A 20,278-nucleotide genomic window follows, 5' to 3' on the forward strand; every position below is an offset into this window, starting at 1 on the left:
ACAAAACTCTATCAATAAATAAAATGTGTAAATATTCTTTTTTAGTATTTATAAATATTGTTTCACTAAATATTAAAAATTATTTCACTTTGTGTAAGTATGTATACCTAAAAATGTTTATCCTTTTTGTTTTAACATTATTTTTTGAAAATGCGGTGAAAAAAACACGAGAATGAAAACATTTATTTTAACAAATGATTTAATCGCGAATTTATCGAATTAATTTTTCCGATTTTCCACAAGTTTTATCGAAGTTTGCCATTTTAGGCAAAAAGAATTTACTGAAATATTAATATAAAAATGTTAAAGTCTTTGAAAAACCGGTTGATATCCTCTTTTTTCTTATCAGTCTGTCTCTGATTTAAGAATCCTCCTTCAAGATTTTTAGCCACCTATCTACATATTCCGGGCGATATAGCACATTTTTTCAAAATAAATTAAAAATAATAAGAATACTACAACTGTCATGGATTTAAAAAAAAAAACAAATTTAGATGTGCGTTTTTTTTTGTTTGTCGCCATTGACTGTACCTACATAATGTATGAATGTCGTCGATAAATATCATATGTGTTTCTGTTATCATCCAACTTAGTAAATAAGTTTCTTCTGAAAATATTTATTAGCAGTGTATTAAAATACTGTAAATCATGTCAACTCTTAAATTATTTCGTTTATCTCAGGAAGTGAGACCGATCATCAAACGTGTAAGAAAAGTTTTTTATATACATGCTCTATTTCATTTTTCCGATATTTTGATCGGATAAATGTTACATAATGTTGAATATAGCCTTGAAGAATTTTCAACAAATTTTATTTATTTCAGAACTTTTGTTCGGCGTTTGAGTTACAACACAAAAATCCAACCCAAAAAAAGGTGAATCCAATCCCACAAGCCCACTATGGAGGTCGCCATACTGTTTCTATGCTTCCAGGAGGTGGAATTGGGCCGGAATTAATGGGTTATGTCAGAGAAGTGTTTAAGTGAGTTCAATCTTGAAAGTTAAATTCAAAATTTACATAATCATTTTTAAGATATGCTGGAGTACCAGTTGATTTTGAGGTTGTTGACATTGATCCAGCCAGCGAAGGCAACGAAGATTTGGAATATGCAATCACTACTATTCGTCGAAATGGAGTTGGAATTAAAGGAAACATTGAAACAAAAAGTGAAGATCTCGGAGTAGTTAGTCGTAATGTGGCGATCCGTAATGAGCTTGATCTATTTGTCAATGTTGTGAACTGCAAATCATATCCCGGCATAAGTTCACGTCATAGTAATGTTGATATTGCAGTCCTTCGTCAAAATACAGAAGGAGAATACGCTATGCTCGAACACGAGAGCTGTAAGGGCATTGTTGAAAGCATGAAAATCATTACTCGTGAAAATTCAGAACGTCTTTCACGATATGCCTTTGAATATGCTCGTCAACACGGACGTAAAAAGGTTACAACTATCCATAAGGCAAACATTATGAAGCTCTCTGATGGTCTTTTTCTCGAAACATCACGACAAATAGCCAAAGAATATCCTGATATAAAGCATAATGATATGATCATTGATAATACCTGTATGCAACTTGTCTCCAATCCTCATCAATTTGATGTTATGCTTACGACAAACCTTTATGGTAGCATTTGTATAAATGTTATTTCTGGATTGATTGGCGGTGCCGGTTTACTTGCTGGTAAGAATTATGGCGATCATTATGCTATATTTGAACCAGGAGCGAGAAGCACTGGAACAGCCATAGCAGGAAAAAATTTAGCTAATCCAATAGCCATGTTGAATGCTTCAGGTGAGGTTATTAACTGAAACAATGTTTATAATATGTTACTGATTTTTGTTTCAACTCATAAGTGGCCATGCTAAAGCATCTAGGACACCATATGCATGCAGATGCAATCGAATCTGCCATTATTAAGACCGTCAACGATAAAATATTGACTAAAGGTATATAAAATTCTTCTAAAAAATACAAAAAGTAAACAAATAAATTTTTGTATGTTTATTTAAGATGTTGGAGGAAACTCTACTAGCACAGAAGTTATCGAAAACATACTTAGACGTCTGGCAGAGACCGATTTACACTGGTAAGTTATTAATCCTAAGTTCTGTGGTTTAATAACTAAGGGTTTCTTTGAAACTTGAAAATATTTATGTGAATAGATACTTGCTTGAGTTTAAAAGTATTACTACAGTACAGTTTTAAATCCTGAATATTTTAAACTTGTACTGTCGATCGAAAAAAAAATGTTTAATGACTCTTCGTTTTTTAACACATTTTCATGCTGCATTTGTCATAATCAACAATATTATAATAATGTATGTTCAAATAATATATAACAAACAGGCATACTGGAGTAAGACTAGGACAAAATTAAAGTTATATGTTACATTGATATCTAAGGAAACATTCACATCATAAACATTGTTTGGCGAAAAAATATCTAAATTAAGATGCATCCAAAGGACAGGACTTCTTTTTATGTACATGTTAACACTTTTGTCTTAAGTACATTTCATTTTCTTCAAAATTTAAAATGAATTGAAAGGTAAAAATTGGCATTCAATTATTCAAAATTATAAACGTTTTTCCAACTTATTATTTTTCAGTTGTACTACATTTGAATCTTTTAAATAGTTTCAATCCCAAACGAGCGTCACTCGCTTTTCTTTTAATTTTAATAATTTTAACTTATTTTAGATATTTATTAATAATCTATTTTTACTCTTTTACAGAACTCAGTGCACATCATTTAAAATGTATAATTATTGTGTTCAAAGCTGATACGTTTTATTCATTATTTATTCTAAATTAACTTATTTTTATTTGTAGTTTCATTATATAAAAAAATGTTTTAAAGTTAGAAAGAAAATTCAAAATAAAGTCAAAATTATATAATAAATAAAGCATTAGTTTTAATTAAATAAAAATTGAATACATGTGATTTCGTGGATTTAAAAATATTTGGGCAAGAAGAAAAATCGAAAAAAATTTGGACAAGAAAAAAATTCGAGGTAACAAACAATTCTGGTTGTGGAAAATCTGTAAGTGTTTTAAGGTTCAGGTTGAATTTCTTTTCCAATGATAGAACATTCTTCTATGCTTTATAAACATTATGGAAGAAGGAATAAAAAAACAAGTAACTACAAATAAGTCGATGCATTTCCTTTTTTTTATTTCTTAATATTTCTTTTTACAAAAAGCTTCTTTTTAATTATCTTTATTTAAATATTATACTATTAAATCTATATCAAAATTAGTTCCTTTTTCAAAATAAATGTTGTTTTGTAAAAACTATTTGATATTATTGAATGTAAATTTTATTATATATGCATTGTGACCCTTAAACTTGCATTGTTTTATTAGAATGGTTGTTTTTTTTATTATTTTAATCAAGGTACGAAAATTTAAAAAAATACATGTTCGTTAATATTAATTTTTAGAATGGTTGTTTTTTTTTTGCAAATATTGTTTTTCATGATTACATTATTTTTCAAAATATTTCGCATTTTTTTTTTTGATTGAATATTTTTAAGTCTCTTTTCCCATTTTTATTTATATGATATAATTTCTAAACTAGCCGGACAGATTTTTTTTGAAAACCAAAAGTATATATTCAATAACTTTTTTTTTTAATGCAATAAAAAAAGTATTTCATGATATTATGACAAAAAGCATATGTTTGAATGAGAGTACTAGTAAGTTTGAAAAAAGTTATTGGTTTTTTTTTATATTTGAAAATGTATTAATGAGAAACAAAAAAAATTTTATAAAAGCATTATTTTTAGTATTACATAATTAATTATAAGATAAATATAATTAATGTAAGCACTTAATTACAATCGATTATATTATTTACTTCGTTTTCTTTAAAAATAGTATCACATTCAAAAAATAATAGCAAAAATATATGTATGATATATTCAAAAATATGGTATAATTTATAAATATTAATACGTATGTAAAAAAGTAAGATTCACTTTGTAAAAGTGTAAGACTTTACAATGAAAAATTACATCATTTTCAATTATTAGTTTTTTTTTAGGTTTTGAATTTTTCAATCATCAATTTTTAAAGTATTTGATGAGGTATCTGTTACAATGTATCTTTCACAGTCATTAGTTGGACTGTATTTATTAGTTAGGTAATAGTCATTCGACCCACCCACTGTATGCCTCCTTCGAATTGAACGATCTTTTCCACCATGTCTCCGAGATTTTCCCATTGACAAGCTTATACTGTTTCCGCTAATTATTTGGCCAGCGCTATTGCTGGGACTTAGGTTACTGTCTTGAAGTTGACGACGTTTATTAATATTTTTATCAGTTTTTTCGTCTTTTGTCAAAGATAAATGAGATCTAGTACCAAGCGTGTTGTTAACCAGTGTACGACAACAGCATTCATTATTTTTATGATTTTTATAATTCAGTGAAAGCGATCGATTTAGGTGAATTTTGCGTTCTAAATTACTAGCTTTTCGTTCGAGATTAAAAAGTATTCGGGACATTTCACGCATCTCGTTACGTATATCATCTTTACCAATGTTTTTTTCTCGTGGATTGCTAGTAGTAGACGTATCCGTATCCGATGACGAGCTAATTTCAGGCTGTGAATCGTCAATTGATTTAGGTATATCAAGGACCAACGTACTGCTGTTGTTAAATACACGAAGAGGTTTTGCGCGTGGTTGTATTAACGGACGTTCTGGTGATTCGTCTGCAAAAGGAATATTTTCACCTAAAGTAAGGGGTCGAAGATGGCCAGGATATCTATATAAGAAAAAAATCAGTTTAGACTTATAATATACAATATATAATAAAAATACTTACCCTTTCTTGTCGCTCAAGGGCTCACTTTTAGATGTGGCACTACAATTTGTGTCTATATTACTGTTCCGCAACGTCCGTAATTTATTATCTAATGTAGCTGTAATCGTTTTTAATGACATTGATCCTGCAAAAAAAAAAGTATATGTATTTAGTGCTACTAATATTAAAAAACCCCTGTAATTTTCAACTAAAAAATGAGGATAAATATAAAATTAACCAGTGAAATGTGAATATTTTTGACTTTTTTTTAATTTCAAGTTAAGTTTGGACACTTATTCGAGATTGCAAAAGATAATTGCAAATTTTGAGTTGACTTTTCTTCTATTTTCTGTTAGATATTTTAAATTTTAAAATGACATAAACTCTTACTTAAAGATTCAAAAACAACAACAAATAAAAAAGTTATATTATAATAAACTTATTAGCACGTTAAAATATCAAGAATAAAAGCATGTCAATCAATTAATGCAAATACACTCATTAGCGAAAAAAATTTAGAAAAAAATCACACCCTTAGAAATGACTCTTGATAAAATTAAATTGAGTTTCACCTCATACCTTAATTTATTTTCAATCAGTCTGGTACTATTTTTTAAAAACTCTAGCAATCATTTTATTTTGCTATCTACAGACTATTTTTTTGACAATAATTGTCAGGAAGAATAATTTTTTTGTACTCGTCGAAAGACTGGAGAAGGTTATAAAAATATTTGGAAAAATAAAATTAAGTATTTAGAATTAAAATATACATACCATTATCATTAAAAGCACTATCATTTGAATCATCTTCTGATGAAGGATTTACTGTTTCAGATAGCCTTGAGGTATTCATATGAGGAATCTTATTATTGCCACTACTACAATCACTCATGTAGTTAAGTTTGTGTTGCCCTTTTGAATCAGCAGACTGATGGGAAATATAAAATGTTTTTTTTTTTTACTTATTGTGAATGTGATGGATACTCACCGTTGTACTATCTAATGAAACAGTATCAGCAGATGAAATTGTGGAGGAAATATTACTTTTTCTTTGAGCTGTTCTGCGAATTTTTCGATTTGCTGCTTGTACAATGTTTGCCACAAAACGAGAACTATGTTCTTTCGACTCCTTATACATTGGTTGAGACTCAATTTTTTGAACATTATTAAGCAATAAATTCTTTGAATGCGTTTCCAGAGTACTTCCCGGCAAAGGTGATTGAATCGTTTCGTTTATATCCGGAAGGGAGTCATTTTCAAAAAAGAAAGGAAACTAAAAGTAAATTATACATTATTGGTTGTACAAATCTATTTAGAATGACTATCAAACGTACGTGCGAAACAAGTGCTTCTACAATTTGACATTGATGTCTCATATCTTTCACAGCAGTAGCTAAAGTCTCGTTTGCACTCCGAATTACCGATGGACCAAATACAATTGCTAAATTACGCGGTTCCATCAGATTTACTAAACAGTTTTGACTCACTCTATGTAAATGTCGGATTAAATGTTTTAATGTTTCGTAATTATGTGGTGGTAATTTTTTTAATAATGCTTTCAATTCTTTTAACCGCTCAGCGCCCGGTAACTTGTCAGCTTCAATGAATCGATTATAGGTATCAAGTGGTAAAATTGGTTCCGGTAAGTTACGAATAAAAGACTTTAGTAAACTCGATACTACGTTAACATCTTCCCATCGTGGATCATTTAAAGTTTGATCATCCATACCCCGATTTACTTGTTCAGTTAATTGAGCAATGGCCGCGGTGTTACCAGGAATTCTATAAATTCCAACTATACTTAGACCACGTGCCTCAACAATATCAATGCATCGAGCAAGAATCATTGGTACGTATGGATTTCCAAGACTCTATAAAAGTAAAAAATAATAATTTATCTTTTATTTTTTTGTTTTTTCAAAATAATATAACACTTACTGGTAAACACATATGTAAGGGAACTCCAAAGGACAAACCTTCTGTGGGTATCGATTCTTGACTATGAGCTCCTCCAATTCTCCTAAATTGCCGTGCCACTATTCCTTTCCATGTCTTTGTTTTAGGTGAGCCTGTTTCCTTATCTGAACCATCACGTTGAGTTCCCGATGCTACATTCGGAGTTAATGGAGTTTTTCTGCTTTTTGTTACTGGAGATTGACCAGATGGTGATCTAGATTCAAATGTGTATTTTCGTTGTGTTTTATTAGATAGTATTGGTGAAATTTCATCACCGCTCAATTGAACTGATTGTATGGCAGGCATCGTTTGAGGTTCAGCCAATTGACCACCACCACGTGAAAATTCCTGCAAATGAATCAACAAAGATTTATCAAAAGTTCCGTTAAATGTTTTTGAGTCTTTGAATACTTACGTTACTCATATTTGTAGCACTATTAGAACGGCATACACCTCTTAGCACATTAATCCATAGTTTCATATCATGATCGCTTTCCGCTTGAAGTAACAATTCGCGTTCAGAAGTTTTTAAGTTAACTACAGAAGATGATCCATGTGGATACGAACTTGTTGTCAATTTAAAGACATGTTTTCTTTTTGTATAGTTTCCATCGGTGAGATGAAAGTTGGTGAGATCAATAATCCCTGACGGTTCTGGACTCTAAATAAAGAAAAAATGCAATGATAAAAGTATGTACCTAACTAAAATGAAGGGGATATAGAAATTTTATATAGATTTTCTTTTTAGGCGAATAAATTTAATATATCCATTTTTCGCCCCCCTCCGATTTCGTCGAAAAAGTTCAGGGGGAAAAATAAAAATTAAATTAAAAATGGAAATATTTTTGACATTTTTTTTTTATTTTTTAATTGAAAAATTACTGCAAAAAACAAAAGAGATTTGGTTTAATCAGGCGTTTCCTATTGAAATATAGGAGAATATTTTTTTCGGGACACGTGCCAAAAATAATTTTAAATATTTTTAAAAAATTTTTACTGTGGGATATTTTGTTTGATTTTTCTTCACTTTCATGTCCAAACTTGAATAAATGTTAAGAATCAACGTTTATTGTCTAAAATCGTTAAAAAATTATAAACAAAAAATTAAAAAATATTTATTAAGAAAGTAAGGTGAGAAAAAAATTGAACACTCTAATAAGCGATAGGGAAAAAAATAACTTTAATATTAACCCATGAACCTGTCGAATTCCATCGTCGCAAACGTAACTTTTTAAAGCCAATTTGAACATTCCCTTTTAAACTTCCAAATAAACAATCCCGATCTTTTGTATTAGACATTGTTAAAAGTGGTTCGTCAAATATTTTATTATCACTTTTGTATCATTTCAATCCAATTTTATTTTTAGTTCTATTTTTTATTATATTTATTATATTTTTTTTAGTGTTTCTTAACAGTATATAAATATGATGATTGACAATTGTAAACAAAACATTGATAACTGATAATAGTTCAAAAAATACAAGAAAAACTAGAGTCAATATTGAACCTGTCTTTCTACTACGCATTTGAAAATAAGTTAATGGAATACAAGTAAAGCTGAAACTAAATGTCTGTGCAATATCAATCGTAACTTCAATTAATTGAAAATATATTTAAAATTTCAAACTATTAAATATTATCACATAATCTATTCAAATATAATTACAGATTATATATAAGGCATCGTTTGCCATTGTGAGACAGAAATCAATTTTATAAAATATTTCGCGATAAATAAGGTACAATTAAAAATTTAACTACAAATTGAATTATAATTGTGAAATAACGCACATGTTTTGCATATTAATTTTTAACACTTAAAAAAAAAATCATAAAACTGTTTGCTAATGTATAAAACATTTTTTTTTTCAATTAAAGTAAGGACGCATATGATCAGGCGAAATAGTTATTTCGTAGATTTTTATTTTAATATTACATATGCATTTATAATTAACACGTTGTGACAATAAGTAAGTAAGTAAGCTTACACGCTTAATTTTTTTATACTCGAGCGTTTAACTCTTAAACAATATTTATAAGTTATAATAAAGATTTTACATTTTTTGGAAATAAAAAGTTTTTCTCAGTGATATTATTATTTTTCATTTTTCCCAAATGTCAAACAATAACGAAGTAATGCGTTAACAAATAGTACGATTGATTTTATGAATGAATGTCAAGTTTAATATTTAATGTCTTAGTGTTAGGTTGTTGTTTGTATGTGTGTATATAATCGTGGAATACCTATTTAATTGATTTCAATGTATGTACGGCAAAACCGATGTGTTATTAAACAAATTAATTGTGCAAGTCTCAGTTACAATAACTCGTGTGTAAGGAAGACTCAAAATATCGTTGCACAAAAATGTTACATCATAAGATAAGAAATTATCAAAACACAATAAGAAAATTTGTTGATTTTAATCATGAAAAGCTATAACTGTGTCGCTGAATTCAAATATTTAAGTATGTACCTACATATATTTTGAGGGAATTTTGGTTTTTCGAAAAAAATATTTTCTAATAAATCTTGGTGTTCTGAGAAAACACAATTTATTTTAATGAAGATCAGCATAAAATGCATAGTATGACCTTCTTAAAACTTGCCTGGCTAACTTTTCCTTCTCGCAACAATGTGAATTTTAAACGGTTTCCTTTAAGTTCAGAATGGACAGTACGCCAAGATCGATCGCTTGATCGCTGGAAAACCAAAATTTAATTTTTTTCATGTATTAGTTTCTCTAAAAAAATAATTACCTTTCCATCCAATACTGTAATTTTTATTCTAAGTACACCTTCAAGAGTTGCAGGTAAAGCTGGATCAGCTGGAGTGTCACGAAAGTATGTCAAGGCCTTATCTTTCGTAGAATGACTGAAATATAGTGATAATATTTAAATAAAACTATTTTGAAATACAAAAGAAATTCGTTTAGTTCACCAAAGATATTAACATATCAAATCGAAAGACTAATATAATGAAGCTAAAAATGATTGTTATCAAACTAATTGTCCATTTCTTAAAACTTTTTAATATGTTCCTGTTTTTGAACGTTACAAATATGTACTAAAGTAAAATTAAAGTGTTAGATTCATATGATAAATTGTCCTGTCGAGCCTATATCGGCTGAAAGAACTTTGAATATATGTATTAATTATTATAACATTTAGTAGACATAAAATATTCAAACATGTTAATAAAATAATATAAAATAAAGGTAAACAAAAACCTTTGAGGGAAAAAGTGCTTTGTTGTGGCATGTGCAGTCTCAATAACTGGTGGAAGTAAAATATTCGGTGGAGAATCTTCAAATAATTTACGAATAGGTTGGATGTCTGTTGGAAATCTGGGACGACGCCATGAACGATGGATTCTTTTTTTTTAGCAAAAAATATTACCGATATACAAGAAATTCCTAAAATTTAAGAAAAAGTAATTTTGTTTACTCACGTTTTATGTACGTTTACTATATCATTGGGTGTTTCCACTTCATATCCATCCGCTGGTGATAAATTCACTGAAGCAAATTCATTGTCCATTATATTGAAGTTATTACCATCGTTTGAAGTTCCTTGTGTAGCACGTAAATATGATATACGTCTCATTGTTTTGTTATCTTCTGAGTCATTGTTTGCATTGAGGTTTGTTATAGCTTTTTGACGAAGTTTCACCATGGTACCATCTATCCGTATTACCGGTATTATGAATATTCAAATGTAAGAAAAAATAATAAATGATTAAGACTTTAAATTTTTAAGTTTCTTCTTTTGGGATTTTTCGAATTTAGGTTATTTATTATTCTTAATTTTCTACGATTTTTTTTAGTAAAACTAATTTTTTAATTCTTATACCATTAAATATAATTATTTCACTTTATATCAACCCCATACGATTTTGTCGAAAAAATTGTGTGGGAAATATTAAAAAATATTTAGTAAAAAAGGAGATTTTTTGATTTAATTTACTTACTCACAAACCATTTTGTATGGAAATTTAGGTTAAAAATTTTTTGAGTCACGTAACTAAAACTATTATGTACATATACATATTTTCTTAATTTTTTTGTGGATTTTATTTCAATTTTAACTTAAATGTTGAAAATAACGAAAACAAAAATAAAAAAAAAATAACTTACAAAAAATCCCCCCTGCACTTCTCCCATATCAAATTCCTAATGCGACATAAAATGCAATAATTAAATTTAATAGCCTTAGTGACCCTTTATTATTCTATGTATGGCTTTTCATATGCATGGATTGAAAAATATGTTTTTATAGACAATGATTAGTCGAATTAGTGTTTCAAATAATGTTAGTAAACTAATATTGATGATGAGCAAAATTACAGAACCGTGTCTTAGGGAATTAATCAATTTTTTTTTTCAAAAAGGTCGTTTGTTGAGTTAACTTCATTAATTTTAAATTTTCAAACTAATTAATCGATCTATAAAACTTGTATCATTAGTGATTTTTAAACGTAGTGTTTGTATTTATAATGTTAAAAGTTTTTTTTTCATAAAATCCCAGGCGAAAAGGATGAATCGCACAACTGCAGTATTTAACAAATTGAGAAAAGACGATTCAAAGTTTTTTACGGTTTTTGAGCTCTTAAAATTTATTTATAAACTATTTCTTCATTTTCAAGCTCACAAATGTGAATAATTGGCCAATAAAAACAATTTTTGTACAGAAAAAAATCTTATCTAATTTCTAGAAGTAGTTTTGGGATTTTTTTTTTTTTTTTTTGAGAAAAAGGACAAAATTTCATATAATAATGAGATTTTTAAAGTATTCTAATTTCAATATTTTTCCAAAATTTTTTGGTTCAATTGACTTTTAATGTAAAAACAGAGCATAAAAAACACAAAAATATAAATAAAAAATAATTTGGGGCAATTTTGAAATTTGGCTTATCAGCAATTTGTATGGCAGTTGTGCGATTTATCCTTTTCGCCTGGGAAATAAAATATAAAATAATATTTGACCTGTTATATTTAAAGTCGTAGGTCTTTGTGATTTATCAATTGGTGGTGAAATGTTACTTTGATCTTTCATTTCAATATCGTGTAATTCAACAATCGTATGGTTGCGATACACCTGTTTTAATTCTTTGCTAGTAATTTGTTGATGTTGCATTTTGCGTAATTGTGGCTCATCAAAAGGAAAACGAGTCGCTGGAAAATACAGCACAGTTGACAAATCTACCTTACTGATGTTTGAATTTGTGCCACTTGATTGCTGAGTTTCTAGCCAATTTGTGACTGAATTTTTAAAAATGTGAAAAATAATTTTTGTATTTATAAATCATAATAACATGTACAATTTAATAAAAATAAATCATAGAATTGTAGTTTTTTTAGAGAACTGGCCTTTGTCTTTTATAAAAAAAGAAAAAAATATTTGTATATATATTGGAACCCTCAATATTATTTTATAAGTGTTAAAACTACTATTTTAACTTACCATCGGAGGTGATCTTCGAATCATAATTTTCCTTATTTATATGTCTATCTCGATGCTTTTCCCGTGGCGGCGGTATTGGTAAATCATCGTTTTTGCTTGTGCGTCCCGACTCAGCCGAAAGCGATCTGGCACGTATGGATGCATTCAAGTTTGACTCAGAGTCAACGCTACTTGATCGAGTCTTATCTATAGACCGCCTCCAATGATCAGATTCAGCTTTAAGCTCAAATTCGCGTTTCCTTAATGCAACATTAGGGTGTACTTGCTTTGTTTGAAGTCTACTTAATTCACTGCGATACAAAGATGTTCGGTCCACACCATCTGGTGATAACGGTCGTCCAGATGAAAACTGTTTTGTAAGCTCAGAAACCAAACGTAATTGCGGATAATCTTTTCGATTTGACAGCGACTTTTCGTTTTCAGTTGCTTCCATGTTTTTACGATCTTCGGGACAAAATGGTAATGGAGACGATCGTATATGTTGGTCATTATCCTGTTGTTGTATACCAGTAAAAAACTGTTCACGAATTGACATGTGATTTTTGAACTCGTCATCAATTTTAGGTGAAACTGTAGTTTCTTGCGTTGGAGGCCACATAGCCTTCTGAAGACGATTAGGACGAGAATAAAATTCACGATGCTGTGGGTGTTGAGCACTTGCAACAACATTTTCAAATATGATTGGTTGCCGTGATGAAGAAATATTTGAATGCAGTGGTAATGGCGATGAACCTGCAGCATGTACCGCATAAGGCTGACTGGGCCTTCGTAGAAATTCCTCCTTTTGTTCACAGCTCTTTCGTATTCTTGAAATTATTGCATTATCTCCTGTGTCACCTGTATTGCTTAAAGCTGTTTGAGAGTCGTATGAATGAAAAGATGTTGATATTGATGAGCCAGACTCCCTGTTTTGTTTATCAGTTTCCACACCTTTGACTCTAATTTGGATATTAGGGGACATTCGTTGATCTGTTTGTGTCATCGATTCAGTTAACAATTTAATTTTTGGTGTAGGATACGATTGTGGTTCCGAATAAATACTAAAAAAAGAATATATGTAAAATCGGAAGCAGAAAATTTAATGTACTTACTTGTTAGAATTATTTGGAGATGCAATTGACTGAAGGGTACTGTACAATGATTCTTGTTTATCAGACAATGTTTCAATTGGTTTGATGCTACTATTTTTCCCACTAATAGAATGTCGGGTATTTGTTTCAGGATTATGTGCAGTGTCACCGAAAAACTGTGTGAAAATAGCTCTGCTAAGTAGTGTTTTTAAAAAGTTTACATTTAAACATACCCGTTGTAAAATATCGTAGTTTTTGGGAACAACTTGCAATGTTAATGTTTTAGGAGTTTGCTGAATAACAGATACGACTTGAGCATATGTAGTACCTGCCACATGCATTCCGTTAACGGCCAGTAATCGATCACCTTCACGTAGGCCAGCTTTGTACGCCGATGAATTAGGATGTACTTTCTTCACAAATACAGTATCCATTGGTTGGGCGAAATTTAGAGAACCAGAAGCAGCAAGTTTTCCTACAATACTTGGCTCCTGTAAGAATTGTATATAAATATTGTGAAATAAAAATGTAAAACCTATAATTTTACCGTGCATGATTCTGGCGGATACACAATAAAATGCCGCAATGTAAATCCAAAATCGTTGTTAATACGATGCAACACTACCGTGCGTGGCCCATTTAAAACATTTGTACTTCCCGGAGACGATGTCTAAAAAATAATTATTAGTTTTTGGACTTTCTTTTTGATGAAAATTGCTATTTTTTTTCTTAAATGCGTAGGTATTGTTTATTAAAGAATTTAAGCTACAACCATTTGTAGTAATTAAATAAAAAAAAACAATTGTTTTATTCCAAATATAAAAATAATATTCATAGTATGTACTCACCGACATATTTTGAGTTTTCTTTTCCTGGTTCTCTGACATGCTACTTGTCACCTCGTCTTTGGCTTCTTGATCTATTTGTGACACACTTTGATATATTGTATGTTGCCTTTTTGGAGGTGCGATTTGTTGTTGTGAATGTTGAACAGCTGCTTGTACCTGTTGTAAAACCTTTTGTGCTTGGGCAGAAGATGTGCCAATACCAACATTGACACCCCTACCCTGAGTGTCTGCCATTATTGTTCATCTATAAAGATTTAGTGGACAATGATTTTAGGCTACAAAATAGTGAATAGTTTGTTCAAATGCTTGAATTGCAAAAAAAAAATGCTGATAGTAGGATGGAAGAGAGACAAATTTATATATACATATTTTTATACATATATACATATATATATATATATATCTAAAACGATGTAAATTTAAAAATAAAGTACGAAGACCAAATTATGTGACATCAGCTAAAAATAAATTGAACAATTTTTACAAAAATGTTGTCTTTAGTATATAATTTAATAATAAATAACAACATCTATACCTATATATTATATTATATATTATTAAATTAGAATTATTCTACACAACTTTTTAAATAAACTTGATAACACTTAACAACAGATTTAGGGCAGGTTAGAATTTTGGAAAAATGCCATTAATTTTGTTACAGTGGTGAAATTTATTATAAAAAATATAGAAAAAACAATACTTTATATACCATTAGTTTATTAAAAATTATAAGTATTTCGAAATAAAATTGTCAAGTAATATCACAATATATAATTTTGTTTGAAACCAAATATTTTTCAAATTTTTATTTCTGAAATTTATTTTTTTCTCGAACGAAGAAACATATTCTACCTAACATATTTTTAATATGAGAGATTTGCCAAAATATCACAACTACACACATTCATGAATTTCGATTATTTTTAGTCATTTATATCTGTATTTCGTGAAAAACTCGAATCACCTACATATCATCTTCGTTGAACAATAGGTTAACGCTTGATTTTCTAGCTGACACATATTCAGATTATATGTATTAGAAGCAAATATATTTTGAGTAAATTTTAATATGACAAGTATTTTTTACTCCTTTTTTCATTTTTAACATAAATTTTTATTCTGATTTTATATTTTATTGAAAAAATTTATTATTTTTTTTGTATATAGACCAAGAGGTTAAGTTAGGTTCATCATTACACAACGTAGATCATTAATTATAAGTTTACGAAAGACAGTGAGGTGTAAATAAAACTCTATGTACAAGAAAATAAATTACTGTTCTGATAACGAAAGATAAAAGTATATTCAAAAGAATAAACGACTTTTAGTAATATCTTGTCAATAAAAACAATCTGTTGTTTATGATACTTTTGAACAAATTTAAAAATTGGGGATGGTTTTATGATTGGGAGAGAGATCTATGATAATTATCAGATCAGATAAGATTTCTAGTATGTAAGATTTTCTAGGAAATGAAGCCCGGCACTTCGGTACACTAATTTTATCAATTAAAAATTGTCAGCTTGTTTGTAGGAATAATTTTTTTTAAAATGTCTTTTGACTAAAAAAAGCACATTAAAACTTATCCTCATAACAATATAAAAACAAGTTTTTAACATTAATACAAAGGTATATTTGTGTCTTTTATGATGTTTTAAATTACATTTAAACACTTATAATTGAATATAAAACACAATAAAAAAAAAATAATATCAAAATTAATGTCTCAGAATATGATTTCTCTATGAGTATTTTTTAAATATTTACCTGATTTACATCTTCCAAAACTCTTGAAAAAATATTAAACTGATTTGTCTAAATAATACTTGCATTCTTAAAACGTTAATCAGTATTGAAAGATTAGTTCAAATATTTTTTCATTCTGATAATTTAAAATTTTTAATATCAAATAAAATATTTTTTTTTATTTTCGATTGCTTTAGTTCATATGTTATGCATAATTATTAACACTTAGGTATCTTCAATAGACATCGATTTATTTTGATTTTCTTCTATGTTTAGTGTTTTTTTTAAATCTTTTTTACTATTGTATATTCAATTTTGTAGCACTTAGTAAGAGTTATTTTATCTTCGCAATTTAAAAATTTTCATTTATACGTGATATTTGTCGTATTTGTTTTAAAAAAAATGTAAGGAAAACGCATGAAAATCAAATAAATATAATAAATAAAAATGATGCGAAAAATTACTTCCTTCAAAAGTCTGACTTATTAATAACATAAATGTCATAGAGTGACAGTAGACGAGAAATGTGAATTGGAATTGTACAGTTGTCAATCGTCACATATGCAAAAAAAAAAAATCAAATTGATTTTAGTTTATTTCGCTCTTATTGAAATTAAAAAATTTCTTTAAAGGAAAAAATTTAAATAATTTCAAAACAATGGCACGACACAGAAATATTAGAAACTTAAGAAATTATGACGATTTTGATGACGATTATGCTTTTGGTCACTCGCTGGAAGAAGATTGTATTTCACCCACAGATGCTCAACAATGGTTGTACGATAGAGAAAGAGGACAAAACTCTATGGCATCTTTCCTAGCAAACAACCAAGACATTGAAGAAGAAGACGAAGAGCCTTTTCGTAAGAATGAACGCCGAGATTCCGATACGTATCAACTGCCTGAGCTGCCGGACGAAGAGAAGGCTAAGCTCTTATCGTGCTTGGATGAAATCCGCGGCATTGTAGGTGATACAAGTATCACGGAGAAATTATTGGTGGAAACCATCATAAAATATGAGTACGACTGTGCAAAAGCACTGGATTTTCTACTGAACAATCCTAGCTCAATAAAGTGCACCGAAGAATCAACATTGGAAAAAAATAATAGAAAAGATACAAATAATTTGATTGAAAAAGGTGAGTTCCTTCCTTTAATATTATATGAGACAAAACATTAATTAGATTCTTTTTTTTTTTGTTATTTTTGGTAAGGTAAGATTTTCTCTTTAAAAAACTCAATGAATTTGAAATACCACAGCTAAAACCAAAAAGTTTAATCAAAGATGATGATACTCCAACAAACTTAGCAGAACTAGCAAACAGGCATTTTAGCAATATTGGAATGGATAAAAATCAGTCTAAATTATATTTGCCTCAATTGAAACTTCGAACGGGAACTTCATTATTTATACCAAAGTTGGGTACTACTCTTAAAAAAGAGTGTGAACCTATGCAATCTAATTGTGTACCACTTACAAGATCTGCAAAGATTGATCTTTCCACAGTTTTGATAAAATCAAAGATTCCTGAGAATGTAAAGCCATTGGACCCTAATAATTTTATTCCATCAACAGATTTCAGTAAATACGATATCATTAAGCTTATGAACAAATTAAATTTGGTTGATATCAACTGCGAAGTAGACTCGCATCATTTACTCTCAAGACCATTATCTATTAAAGTGCAGACACGATCAAATTTAGCAAATTTATTGACAAGAAACTATCAAATCCGGAAAAGGCCATACCATGTAACACATGTGTTTGCTTTATCTAAGAATAGAAATTTCCCGAAAAAGTTCGACTTTATGACACCATCGCCTGATGATCTTATTATGAAACATTTACAGAAAGATAACTTTAAGGCTTAATAGAATCAAAATGATACATAAAGTGTTTTTAATTAGTGTTTTTTGTACATAGTTTGCCTTAGATGAAACATCTTAAGTAATATATTTTTTAAATTTAGGTATAAGTGAGAAACTTCTCGAGTTAACTTCAAAACACCAGATAGATAACGAAAACATACCTCAGATTGTGATTCCGGTTGGAAAAAAAGCAGGGCATGTTACACGAGGCTTTGACGTAGGGACAACGCCGAAAACACTGTCTCCTATAGGTAGTGGTCGAGCATCCCCAATGCACGTTGAAGAGCAACCTGCAAAGTTTCTGAAAGTTCGCGAAAATAATAGAAACGTCAAGGAAATGTATAGCAAGGAACGTGGATCAGAAAAGCAACATTTACATTTGGTGGTGATTGGTCACGTTGATGCCGGAAAAAGTACACTGATGGGTCATTTACTATTTGATGTGGGGAATGTTCCGCAGCGCCTTATGCACAAGTATGAACAAGAAAGTAAAAAGCTTGGCAAACAGAGTTTTATGTATGCCTGGGTACTGGATGAAACCGGGGAAGAGCGCGCCAGAGGAATTACTATGGATATTGGCAGTTCAAATTTCGAAACACCCACGAAACATGTGACACTTTTGGATGCTCCAGGACACAAAGATTTTATTCCAAACATGATAAGTGGCGCAAATCAAGCGGATGTTGCTTTGTTAGTGGTCGATTCAACAAGAGGTGAATTCGAAACTGGTTTTGAACTTGGTGGCCAAACAAGAGAACATGCACTTTTAGTGAAGTCTCTTGGTGTGACACAACTTGGAGTAGTTGTAAATAAACTAGATACAGTTTCGTGGTCCCAGGATCGTTTTCTCGAAATTGTAGCAAAGTTGAAAATATTTTTGAAGCAAGTTGGATTCAAAGAAGGTGACACAACTTATATACCCTGTTCTGGTTTGACGGGAGAAAATCTCGTCAAACCACCAAGCTCACCAGAGCTACTTAGTTGGTACAACGGACCAACTTTGTTTTCTTTGATTGACAACTTTCGAATACCTGAACGTCCCATCGAAAAGCCGTTCCGTTTGAGCATAAACGATATTTTCAAAAGCGCTGGATCCGGTTTTTGCGTATCTGGTAGAGTTGAATCCGGTGTTCTATGCGTGAACGACAAAGTTTTACTGTGTCCTTGCAAAGAACAAGCTACAGTTAAGAGCATAATGATGGATGACATCCCGCAAAATACTGTATTTGCCGGAGACCAAGTTTCAATCACATTATTTGGCGTAGATATTACGAATGTTTCGGTAGGAAATATTTTGTGTGATATTTACCGTCCGATTCCCCTAGCTATTCGCATAAGAGCACGCATCATAGTTTTCAGCTCTGTAACTACCCCGATAACAAAAGGTTATCCAGTTGTTGTACATCATCAATCGCTAATTGAGCCAGCAACTATAGTAAAGCTAAAAGCACAATTACACAAAAGCACAGGCGAAGTTGCTAAGAAAAATCCACGTTGCCTAGGAAATAATTGTTGTGCATTGGTAGAGATAGAATTTACAAGACCAATTTGTATGGAAAGATTTGCTGACTGCAAAGAACTTGGACGCATAATGTTGCGAGTTGGAGGGATCACAATTGCAGCAGGATTATGCACAGATATTGTTAAATAACCTTTTTGTTCTTTATTCAATAAAAAAACTAAATGTTTTGTATTATTTGCTATTTTACTCTTGTAGGTGTTACTTTTACAATGAGTTTGTAATTTTTCGTTTTCTCATTTTTTCGATCCATTGTTCTAATCGTTCCTTGGGAGGAGGAAGAGCTTTTTGATAATAGTCCTCTGGTGGCGAACCTTCCTCTAGGCGAACAAAATAATGACAGTGCTTGTATTGTACTCGACCAACCCTCATGCGAGCATGTCTCCGTATACCGTGAAAATATTTTCCCTTTGTAGTAAAAGATTCCGCTACCCAAAGGTTGGTTTTGTATTCTACATTGTGATTTTTCACCGCCATTTCTTGTGCTTCAAGTATTGCTTCTTTAACTGCTGCTGCACCTTTTTTTAACACAAAGTTTAGTTGTTTGATAGCCTCTTCGACAGACTTTCCTCGAACAAAAGATGCAATGTACCACATTTTATCGGGGCTATATCGGATGTTTGTTTTTACATGACACACATACTAAAAAGAACCAACATAAAGGTTATTATTGTTGTGAATTCAACTCTGATTCACATTAAGCACTTACCGCTTTGCGAGGCTCCTCGTCATGTCGTTGTGGTGGAAAAATTGTCTTGTTATGTTCCAAAAATTTCCTTGGACCTTTATGAAATCCAAAATTAGCTGACGACGTGTGAAAAAGTGAAGACACTGTTCCGATATTAAAGGATCTCAATAGGATTGTATCACATCCGCATAAAGTACTTCTAAGATTATTTATCAGCAGATTCATAATGAATAGCAATTTTCTCGTAACGAGTGATATTTATTATGTAGGCATGCCTTGCATGCGTGCAAATTGTGCCTCGGGA

General features: G+C 30.1%; 4 protein-coding genes across 8 annotated transcripts; 2 read left to right on the plus strand and 2 right to left on the minus strand.

Annotated features, from left to right (window-relative positions):
• The first annotated feature begins 554 nt into the window (after window positions 1-554).
• On the plus strand, window positions 555-2,906 carry LOC134836115 (isocitrate dehydrogenase [NAD] subunit gamma, mitochondrial). Of its 2 annotated transcripts, XM_063851324.1 has the most exons (7): window positions 555-705; window positions 825-982; window positions 1,034-1,797; window positions 1,860-1,952; window positions 2,017-2,092; window positions 2,353-2,554; window positions 2,742-2,906. In XM_063851324.1, exons 1-6 carry the CDS (start codon window positions 649-651, stop codon window positions 2,381-2,383), a joined length of 1,179 nt encoding a protein of 392 aa, XP_063707394.1. In that variant the 5' UTR covers window positions 555-648; the 3' UTR covers window positions 2,384-2,554; window positions 2,742-2,906. The 2 variants fall into 2 exon arrangements, with proteins under 2 accessions (XP_063707394.1, XP_063707395.1); XM_063851325.1 differs by lacking the exon at window positions 2,353-2,554.
• A 935-nt stretch (window positions 2,907-3,841) lies between these two features.
• LOC134835576 (rho GTPase-activating protein 21-A) lies at window positions 3,842-16,267 on the minus strand. 3 transcript variants are annotated; one of them, XM_063850455.1, is made up of 18 exons: window positions 15,920-16,267; window positions 14,150-14,393; window positions 13,849-13,971; window positions 13,535-13,792; window positions 13,323-13,477; window positions 12,232-13,271; window positions 11,754-12,029; window positions 10,220-10,451; window positions 9,999-10,142; window positions 9,529-9,643; window positions 9,379-9,471; window positions 7,186-7,431; window positions 6,753-7,118; window positions 6,149-6,685; window positions 5,803-6,087; window positions 5,589-5,742; window positions 4,836-4,959; window positions 3,842-4,775 (listed from the first exon to the last, which is right to left on the minus strand). In XM_063850455.1, exons 2-18 carry the CDS (start codon window positions 14,381-14,383, stop codon window positions 4,064-4,066), a joined length of 5,094 nt encoding a protein of 1,697 aa, XP_063706525.1. In that variant the 5' UTR covers window positions 14,384-14,393; window positions 15,920-16,267; the 3' UTR covers window positions 3,842-4,063. The 3 variants fall into 3 exon arrangements, with proteins under 3 accessions (XP_063706525.1, XP_063706527.1, XP_063706526.1); XM_063850457.1 differs by lacking the exon at window positions 11,754-12,029; XM_063850456.1 differs by lacking the exon at window positions 9,999-10,142.
• Window positions 8,920-19,460, plus strand: LOC134835577 (protein HBS1). Of its 2 annotated transcripts, XM_063850458.1 has the most exons (3): window positions 8,920-9,237; window positions 16,531-17,037; window positions 17,869-19,460. In XM_063850458.1, the coding sequence occupies exons 1-3, from the start codon at window positions 9,198-9,200 to the stop codon at window positions 19,416-19,418; spliced, it is 2,097 nt and encodes a 698-aa protein (XP_063706528.1). In that variant the 5' UTR covers window positions 8,920-9,197; the 3' UTR covers window positions 19,419-19,460. The 2 variants fall into 2 exon arrangements, with proteins under 2 accessions (XP_063706528.1, XP_063706529.1); XM_063850459.1 differs by lacking the exon at window positions 8,920-9,237 and having other exon boundaries at window positions 16,439-17,037.
• On the minus strand, window positions 19,416-20,273 carry LOC134835580 (large ribosomal subunit protein uL22m). Its single transcript, XM_063850461.1, has 2 exons — window positions 19,996-20,273; window positions 19,416-19,928 (listed from the first exon to the last, which is right to left on the minus strand). Exons 1-2 carry the CDS (start codon window positions 20,197-20,199, stop codon window positions 19,494-19,496), a joined length of 639 nt encoding a protein of 212 aa, XP_063706531.1. The 5' UTR covers window positions 20,200-20,273; the 3' UTR covers window positions 19,416-19,493.
• Between the last annotated feature and the right edge of the window lie 5 nt (window positions 20,274-20,278).

Source organism: Culicoides brevitarsis, chromosome 3, assembly GCF_036172545.1.
Source record: "Culicoides brevitarsis isolate CSIRO-B50_1 chromosome 3, AGI_CSIRO_Cbre_v1, whole genome shotgun sequence".
Lineage (NCBI taxonomy): Eukaryota > Metazoa > Arthropoda > Insecta > Diptera > Ceratopogonidae > Culicoides > Culicoides brevitarsis.

Coding starts and splice junctions, on each gene's coding strand:
- LOC134836115 (XM_063851324.1), top strand. CDS start 649: ATGTCAACTCTTAAATTATTTCGTTTATCTCAGGAAGTGAGACCGATC. Junction 983..1,033: donor TATGTCAGAGAAGTGTTTAA/GTGAGTTCAATC, acceptor ATCATTTTTAAG/ATATGCTGGAGTACCAGTTG. Junction 1,798..1,859: donor AGCCATGTTGAATGCTTCAG/GTGAGGTTATTA, acceptor TCAACTCATAAG/TGGCCATGCTAAAGCATCTA.
- LOC134835577 (XM_063850458.1), top strand. CDS start 9,198: ATGAAAAGCTATAACTGTGTCGCTGAATTCAAATATTTAA. Junction 9,238..16,530: donor CGCTGAATTCAAATATTTAA/GTATGTACCTAC, acceptor ATTTCTTTAAAG/GAAAAAATTTAAATAATTTC. Junction 17,038..17,868: donor AAATAATTTGATTGAAAAAG/GTGAGTTCCTTC, acceptor TTTTAAATTTAG/GTATAAGTGAGAAACTTCTC.
- LOC134835576 (XM_063850455.1), bottom strand. CDS start 14,383: ATGGCAGACACTCAGGGTAGGGGTGTCAATGTTGGTATTGGCACATCT. Junction 13,793..13,848: donor ATCCGCCAGAATCATGCACG/GTAAAATTATAG, acceptor CAATTCTTACAG/GAGCCAAGTATTGTAGGAAA. Junction 13,478..13,534: donor ACTACGATATTTTACAACGG/GTATGTTTAAAT, acceptor ATTTTCACACAG/TTTTTCGGTGACACTGCACA.
- LOC134835580 (XM_063850461.1), bottom strand. CDS start 20,199: ATGAATCTGCTGATAAATAATCTTAGAAGTACTTTATGCGGATGTGAT. Junction 19,929..19,995: donor ACGAGGAGCCTCGCAAAGCG/GTAAGTGCTTAA, acceptor GGTTCTTTTTAG/TATGTGTGTCATGTAAAAAC.